The sequence below is a fragment of the Anarrhichthys ocellatus genome, unplaced genomic scaffold (assembly GCF_004355925.1).
Source record: "Anarrhichthys ocellatus isolate YVR2014 unplaced genomic scaffold, GSC_Weel_1.0 scaffold95, whole genome shotgun sequence".
Classification (NCBI taxonomy): Eukaryota; Metazoa; Chordata; class Actinopteri; order Perciformes; family Anarhichadidae; genus Anarrhichthys; species Anarrhichthys ocellatus.
The window spans coordinates 381977-391441 of record NW_022280125.1 but is presented as its reverse complement, the minus strand read 5'-3'; the positions used below and the strand labels follow the sequence as shown (position 1 = coordinate 391441).

General features: G+C 41.9%; 1 protein-coding gene across 1 annotated transcript; it reads left to right on the top strand.

Moving 5' to 3' along the window:
- The first annotated feature begins 5246 nt into the window (after positions 1-5246).
- On the top strand, positions 5247-9393 carry LOC116398967 (sepiapterin reductase-like). Its single transcript, XM_031875751.1, has 3 exons — positions 5247-5265; positions 5409-5843; positions 8878-9393. The coding sequence occupies exons 1-3, from the start codon at positions 5247-5249 to the stop codon at positions 9066-9068; spliced, it is 645 nt and encodes a 214-aa protein (XP_031731611.1). The 3' UTR covers positions 9069-9393.
- Positions 9394-9465: the final 72 nt, after the last annotated feature.

Here is a 9465-nt window from a genome sequence, read left to right as displayed (position 1 = left end):
TTTTTGTATATATAATATAACTATATATAAAACTTTATAAGCTGTGATATCAAATAGCTTTTGCAGCTCCAGACAAATTTTATTTGGTGGAAAATAGGACAAAGTGGCTCTTTGGACAGTAAAGGTTGCCGACCCCTGGTCTAACCCTTTGATTGAATATCTTATCAACTTAACTAGAATACATTGTGATGCTAAATTTAAGTGAATGCATGAACGTTTGCCATTAAACCCAGAATTGCATCATGTATTCTGACACCAGGGAGTAGACGTGTTGTTTGACATGAACATTGATAATATGGAAGGTAACTTCAATAGTCCTGAATAGATCCATTGATATCTTTGGATGTAAATCCTGCACTTTGTTTAATATCTCATTTTCAATTCCATTTACTTGTTTCCATGGACGAGTTTCCAAATTATAATCAATTAGAGATGCGTGTGCTCATCTTTATCACATATAACTTATAGAAACGTTTCAGTAACTACAAACAGTGAAATAGTTTTTAGAGGTACATTTGTTTGTAGCACACAGCTTCAAGCCTCTGATGATCGGCATCTGGCGAGCTGACATGACATAGTGCAGCGAACCAAACATCACTGAGCAGAACAAGGTAATGAGCACAAAAGCACAAGTGCTCCATGTCAGGTCATCAACAGTATGTGTAAATGAGTATGGTCACATACACATAAGACCCTGTTATGTCTCATCATGGTTGAATCATATTCAGGATATGATAGAGAATACACCTGTTTATTAATATGGTTTATGTTTATCTGTGCAGAGTGGCTTTGAATCCTCAACACCCCAGACTGTCATCTCTGTACCGATTCAACTGGCCTATACAACCAAAGCCATCCGTCTGCACCTCTATCAGCTGACACCAGGTCACACAAACTCTAAACACACTTCGGACTCACTTTTGTCATGCATGCAAGTTAATGCCACCAAAATAACCCCTCATGAGCCGTCTTTCATTCTGCATTGTTTTCTACTCGGCACATGGGCACACATGTCACAAAGACTCTTGGTGTATATTGTGTTCTATATTGACTGAAGAGTTGTATTGCTTGCATTTATGATTAGCAGTAAAACACACAAACACATCCTGCTCCCTGAGGACACAATCCTGCAGAGCTCTCTGAGAGATCATCTGTGGTTAGTTATTAAACAAATACTTTAATCTGATTGGTTCATAGCCGTGACATAATATTCTCACCAGCACTCTGCGTCGAAGAAAAAGCATTGCTGGACTAAGGCGTTGTCATGTTAGCTTAGTGACAGGATCACTGGGAGCTCACTTCTACAATGCGGGACAGGTTACAGATAAGAAGTCACAAAGCTGCTAAACCCAGGCAGCAACCTCCGGGTCTGAAAAGCGAAGCCATGCTGAAGTGTCTTAAATGTTTTTACCATGTAAAGTGCCTTTGAGTACCTTTAAAGCGCTATACAAATAAAATGTATTATTGATATTATTATTAAAGCTGCACTCTCTCATCTAACGTCTGGTTGTATAAAAACAAGACGTGACGGCCAAAATGCCGAACTCAAGGTTTCAGAACGTCAGTCTACAAACCATTGGGCAGTGGTGTATAGTAACGAAGTAGAAATACTTCGTTACTGTACTTAAGTCGTTTTTTTTGATATCTGTACTTTACTACTTATATTTCTGTTTACTTTTACTTCACTACATTTTGCAAAGAAAACTGATACTTTTACTCTGATACATTGCCCCTGAAACCTTCGTTACTCGCTACAAAATCAAATCTATCTTTAGAAACAAAATGAATCATGAGACCAGCGTCGGGGACTGTGGTGGAACAGAGACTGTAAGCAAGCAGGTTTGGTGAATCAGTGGTCCTAGCTTGCAAGTTAAATCATTAGTTAATCACGTTAATGCGCAATTGCAAACAAGTGCTCTCAAAGCCGCGGTGTTTTGATTCCCAGTGATGCCCAGGATGCTATATGCTATAGCTAGCGAGACTGCATGAGTATAATTCCACTCTACGATGACTGATTTCATCATGGAAGCAGAAATGGAAGCACCTGCTACTCCCGCAACAAACGACGGTGGTGACGAAGACCAACACCCGAGGATCGCTAGCGAGTTAGTGAGCTGAGGAAGTGTTGACAGTTGTGAGATTGTGTTGATTTGAGTCATTTTAGCTATAATCATTGCAGCACTAGTTAGCTAACGTTAGCTAACTTAACGTTAGCTAGCCACCACACCATAGGATTGACAGGAGCCTTAGGGCATTAGGGTTAGCATTAGGGAAATCCTTCCCAGCTGTGCGCAAGCTGAACACACCTCTACCTGCCTCAGCGGCCTGTGAAAGGCTATTTAGCATCGCAGGACTAGTCTTCAGTCCAAGAAGAGCCAGACGGAATTCTCGCAATTTTGAAAACCAACTTCTTTTGAAGATGAACAGGACATTTTTCAGTTTCAAGTAATAACTGGGTTGTTACTTTCGGTGCTGCTTTAGTATTGATCATGTTTTGATACTTGAGTCATTTTGTGGATGATCAGATGGAGTTATGATGGTAGCAGTCGCCCAATTGCAGATTCAGCTTGAGCAAAACCTTTGCCTGTTGTGTTCAAATCAGGCCCATAGGAGTTTACAAGGCAGGCGTCCTTTCTCACAACACTGACCTGATGCATCAAGTGGATATTTTTTGCTGAACACAATATGATGCATTTGCCCTCTACATCCTCTAGTCAGAATGAGCATACTTATAAACGCACAGTTACAACTCCTTCATAGTGTCATATTGCTTTTCGGAGAATTATGATGATAAGTTCATAGTAGATGCAAAAGTATACTTATGTACAATATATTATGTTGAACATTGTTGCTCCTGGATGGATCACAGCCAACCCAATTATTGTCAACACAGCTCCATGTCCTTGGTCATGGTGCCACAGCACTTAAAAGAATAAACTTCATAATTCTCAAAATTCTGACCCTTTGCTTTTTTATTAACAGCATTTACTTGTACTTTTACTTTCAATACTTAAGTACATTTAATATCAGAAGTAGTATTCTAATAGGTGACTTTTTACTTTTACTGGAGTAGTTTTCCAGTAAGGTATCTTTACTTTTACTCAAGTATGGCTTTTGAGTATTTTATACACCACTGTGTATATGTATATGTGTATATCTATGTGTAATAAACACATAGACATACACATTCAGTATATTATACTGTATGTGTATGTATATACTGTATGTGTATGTATATACTGTATGTATGTATATATATGTATATACAGTATATGTGTGTGTATATCTATATGTAGTTATGTATGTATGTATGTATATGTCTGTAAATATGTATACATATGTATGTATATACGTTTGTGTGTATATATACAGTTGTGTGAAAAAGTGTTTACCCCCTTCCTGATTTCTTATTTTTTTAAATGTTTGTCACACTTAAATGTTTCAGATCATCAAACAAATTTAAATATTAGAAAAAGATAACACAAGTAAACACAAAATGCAGTTTTTAAATGAAGGTTTTTATTATTAAGGGGAAAAAAAAATCCAAACCTACATGGCCCTGTGTGAAAAAGTGATTGCCCCCTAAACCTAATAAGTGGTTGGGCCACCCTTAGCAGCAACAACTGCAATCAAGCGTTTGCGATAACTGGCAATGAGTCTTTTACAGCGCTGTAGAGGAATTTTGGCCCACTCATCTTTGCAGAATTGTTGTAATTCAGCCACATTGGAGGGTTTTCGAGCATGAACCGCCTTTTTAAGGTCATGCCACAGCATCTCAATCGGATTCAGGTCGGGAATTTGACTAGGCCACTCCAAAGTCTTCATTTTGTTTTTCTTAAGCCATTCAGAGGTGGACTTGCTGCTGTGTTTTGGATCATTGTCCTGCTGCAGAACCCAAGTGCGCTTCAGCTTGAGGTCACGAACAGATGGCCGGACATTCTCCTCCAGGATTTCTTGGTAGACAGCAGAATTCATGGTTCCATTTACCACAGCAAGTCTTCCAGGTCCTGAAGCAGCAAAACAGCCCCAGACCATCACACTACCACCACCATATTTTACTGTTGGTATGATGTTCCTTTTCTGAAATGCCGTGTTTCTTTTACGCCAGATGTAATGGGACATACACTTTCCAAAAAGTTCAACTTTTGTCTCGTCAGTCCACAGAGTATTTTCCCAAAAGTCTTGGGGATCATCAAGATGTTTTCTGGCAAAACTGAGACGAGCCTTTATGTTCTTTTTACTCAGCAGTGGTTTTCGTCTTGGAACTCTGCCATGCAGGCCATTTTTGCCCAGTCTCTTTCTTATGGTGGAGTCATGAACACTGACCTTAATTGAGGCAAGTGAGGCCTGCAGTTCTTTGGATGTTGTTATGGGGTCTTTTGTGACCTCTTGGATGAGTCGTCGCTGCGCTCTTGGGGTAATTTTGGTCGGCCGGCCACTCCTGGGAAGGTTCACCACTGTTCCATGTTTTCGCCATTTGTGGATAATGGCTCTCACTGTGGTTCGCTGGAGTCCCAAAGCTTTAGAAATGGCTTTGTAACCTTTTCCAGACTGATAGATCTCAATTACTTTGTTTCTCATTTGTTCCTGAATTTCTTTGGATCGCAGCATGATGTCTAGCTTTTGAGGATCTTTTGGTCTACCTCACTTTGTCAGGCAGGTCCTATTTAAGTGATTTCTTGATTGAGAACAGGTGTGGCAGTAATCACGCCTGGGTGTGGCTAGAGAAATTGAACTCAGCTTTCCAAAGATGTGATAAACCACAGTTAATTTATGTTTTAACAGGGGGGGGGAATCACTTTTTCACACAGGGCCATGTAGGTTTGGATTTTTTTCCCCCTTAATAATAAAAACCTTCATTTAAAAACTGCATTTTGTGTTTACTTGTGTTATCTTTGTCTAATATTTAAATTTGTTTGATGATCTGAAACATTTAAGTGTGACAAACATGCAAAAAAATAAGAAATCAGGAAGGGGGCAAACACTTTTTCACACAACTGTGTGTGTGTATATGTGTGTGTGTGTGTGTATATATATATATATATATATATATATATATATTACACTTGAATCGTACTTGAATTGTAATTCCTGTTAATTTTGAAGATTTTTTTACCAAGTTGCTGGTGTATGATTTATTATTTTCATAAGAGGTAACAAGTCAGTAATGTAAGTATTTATTTGTTACATTTAGTTTGACAGAATCAGTAAAACAATGTTCCAGTGAAGCCTGATGTTCCCTACACATGACGTCTCTTCCTCACAGTGAGGCGTACCACTCACTGAATAAACACTGGTCTCTGATCAGAGCTCTGTACCAGCTGATACCAAAGACCAGGTTTCACTATTGGGACTGTAAATGTCAGATTGGAGCATCCCTACTTTGGGGGCCCCAAGCAGCATTTGAGTGGAACCCTCTTTTCATTTTGTGATCTTGTTGCTTTCTCTTAAGAATGTTTGTGTAACAGTTGTTGGTGGAAACACTCACACGGTATGTTTTGAGGATGGAGACACACAAGCAACACTAGTAACCCTTCCTTTCCTCTTCCCAGGCTCTCTGGGGGATGTGTCCCGCTATGCCAAAGCCTTCACCGACATGGCCGAGGTGGACTCTTACTTGTCTCTCAATGTCAGCTCCTCCCTGTGCCTCACTGCCAGCGTCCTGCAGGCTTTCCCACAGCGTCCAGGTCAGCAGCGCACCGTGGTCAACATCACGTCACTGTGCGCTCTGCAGCCTTTCCGCTCCTGGGTGCTGTACTGCACCAGCAAAGCTGCCCGAGAGATGATGTTCAGGGTGCTGGCTGAAGAGGAGCCGGACCTCCGGGTGCTCAGCTACTCCCCAGGTGAGGAGCTGCTTGTTTGTGCTGGTTACGTTCCAGTCCAACCAGTCAGCCTGATGCCGTGTTCACACTAAACGCGGCGCGAATTCATCGCGCCGCAAATTCGCGTCAATCGCGCCGCCGGTTAAAACGCCGGGGACCAAGTGTTCATTCGCGCGAATCGCGCTGGACGCGCCGGAGAGGGGGCGGGGCTTATCGCCCTGAAAACCGTTCAACTGTCCGCCATTAACCATGAAAAAAATAACCTCTATTTCTGCTTAGTACGTGTTGTGGAAGTCACAGATATCACGGGAAACTAAACGCCGTCATGTCTGGTTCATAACATAGTCCAGAGGAGCTCCGTGTATTTTATCGAGCTGTGTTCACTGTGTCTAGCGAGCCACAGGTCGCAGTTTACTACAGCTGTATGAACACTAAGTAAACTGATTTGGCTGCGATTTAACGGCAATAAACCGACAAAAAGGGACTCTGAAATAACTACGTAATGATGCCGATTTGTAGGCTACTTGTCTTCTCAATGGAGCTCGGACTGATCGGTGCTAGGCTATGCTAACATTGTAGCAGCTCCACCAACAGTCAGAATAACGTCATGTAGACGTAAATACGGCAGCGTCTATTCATTGTTTGTACCATGTGGTTTACACACATTTATACACATAGTCCGGTCTCTGTTGATATGAGGTATCGTAGAGCTCTGGGTGAACACAGACGGCTACAGTATTTATTTCCTGATTCAACAATGGCAGGAAGTCAGTGATGACGGGGGGAGCAACTCAACGCTGATAGGCTATCGCGCCACAGCGTCACGCGAATATTTCGCAGAAGTTGAAAAATTTCAACTCACGCGTTGGACGCGAATTCGCGTCCATCGCGCCGCGCCATCGCAAATTCGCGCCGCGCCAGTCTCATCGCGTCTGTGCATAGACTTTGTATGTAATCTACTCGCGCCGAAAATTCGCGCCGCGTTTGATGTGAACGCAGCATAAAAGACTGGAGCTGAGTCGAGGAATTTAATGAATGAAGTCTTCCTAAATGAGTCGCGACACTGAGCAGTAATGCCAGTCTTTAAAACTAAAACTTACCAATAGGTGCAAACATTATTTCACACACTTTCAAAGGTAGAAGAAACATGCAGGACATACAGAACCATACCACAGCTCACAACTCACTTTATTAGTTGACTTTTAGTCACATAATAATGAGGGGATGATAAAAAGCAAATGCATTTTGAAAAGGTGTACAGCCTAGCTGCGTAACCGATAACCCCCCCAGTGTGAGTGAAGCGCTGGAGGACGGCTTGTTCAGTAACCTCTGACCAAGGTAACGAACGCACCCCCCAAAATCTACACGCAAGACCGTCTCAGCCTGCTTAGGGAGGCGAAAGCCAGGATAACTTGATACCACTAGCCACCGTCATATCACTTATTTCAGGCTAAAAACGTCGGCCTTCCCGACTGCCAGATATCAACGGATTTGTGTGTGTGCAACAGGTGTGGGAGGACTGGAAGTACTCCAGGATGGACCCGCTCTAAAGGGCCACTGCTGGAGGAGGAACCCCATGTGGTTGGGAACCTCGCTCGGTTATTAAGGGCAGCTTCAGGACTCTGGCCCTAACACCCCTAATTTGGATGCCAATCTATTGTTTCTTAATACACCTCAGTTGATGTCTAAGCATTATAATCACACTGCAACATCACATAAGATACATCAGCAGAGCTTCAAAATCAATCTGAGCCAACCAAGTTAGTAAATTACAACAATACTGAACAACACCATCTTAACCTCAGCTTGTAACAGAAATGTCATCATAACAGCCGATCCCAGGGGAAGAGCTCTCTCACCTTTAGGAGACTACGAAGGCCCACCAGAGACGAGCAGCACTGGACTTTGGTTGGAATGCACAAAATACAAACCACTTCATTTGGTTTTTACAAAAAGTTTAGAAAAGCTTATGAAAATGAATAATAAAAAATGAAATAAAAGATCATACAAAATGTAAAATGCACCAAGTTCACAAAGAACCAAGTTTCCTAAAGAGCAAGAACCCCCAGAAGCCTCGGTCCCTTGTTGTCTCCTCCTATATGTACACTTCTCCTTGGTGCTTCTGCAACCTCCGGGTCCATAGAAGGTAGACAACAGATCATTCTTAGATCATTGGACAAAACAGTTCTCATAGTCTTATTACTTCTGACAGACACCCCCCCCCCTTCCCCTCTCATTGAACAGGACGCCTCTCTAACTAACACAATAGTTAGTTTCTGAGTTTACAACCTTTCTCCTCTGCTGACTGTCAATCATCAGGTCAGAGTGAGCTTAACTCCAAGTTCACTTATGTCATTAGCTTTAACATACAGTCGACATTACAAGCACGTATGATTACATTCTGATAAATGATAGAAAGTCACACATTAAAGCAATTTAATAATTGAACCGTCTCTAAACGATATGGGATTACATGTAACGAGTATATTGATATCTGAAAATATAACACTCTTAGCTCGATAATAAACAATAGATTGTAACTCATCATAGACAATGGAAGGTAAAGAGAGAATAGACAACTTTTATAAAATACAACTAACATAGGACCTCCTGTCTGGCTCGAGGTCACAGGGGCCATGTTTCATACATGTCAGTTAGGTGTGAAAGCACAACACGCCTAGAAGACTTTAGTGTAAGAGTCAGCTCAAACCACAGCATGATGCCGTAGCGCTTCTTTGGGGTCTCGCCTCTCGCTCGTAGTAGAGGTGTTAAATAGCATCAACGTTCTTCTGCATATATGTGCTTGAGAGTAACAAAGTTCATCTGCAGTATGCAGCAAAACTACAGTTTCACCCTTTTGCACGTATTTGTTTAATCCATCATTTCAATAAGTCGATTAATCAATTGGTGTATCAATTATTTTAATAGCAAAACTAGAGCGATAGGTTTTTAGGGTGTAGTGTGTCTCGGACATTCTTGGTGGATACCTCAATGGTTCGTTGTGTCCCTTTCCAGCCTTGAACCACACTCACCTGTGTCCTCTGTATTGAACCAGGGCCTCTGGACACAGACATGCAGATGTTGGCCAGATCCAGAACAGCTGATCCCAGCATCAGGAAGTCTTTTTCAGACATGTCCGCTCAGGGCCAGCTGCTCACCTGTGAGGCGTCCTGTGCCAAGCTGATGAAGCTCCTTCTGGAAGACAACTACACGACGGGAGCTCACGTTGACGTCTATGACGTCTAGACACAGCATGAGTGCTTACAGATTATTTCTATGTGTGCCTTGATTTTGATTGAAACTCTACTGATTTATATCTGCCACTTACCTCTTATGCTACAGTTCTATGTGGAGAACTTCACTGTCAGTCTTACTTCTGTAGGGTATAGCCTTCAATTTTGACATGGACCAATATGACAGCCTGAATACCAAACTGATGTTCATCAAATGTACGTTCAAAACATTCCAGGACAGAAATTCACTCTCCACGCGGCCAGCATTCTCTGAGCACCGGCATCTTCTTTCAGCTGTCTTTAATGAGGAGAGAGAAGCTGCGGCTGCATAGAGAAAAGGCGCTCACCCAGTGATCTGTTTTAAGAGCTCTCCATGCCTCAATGTATTTTAATGCCACCGCTCTGAGCAC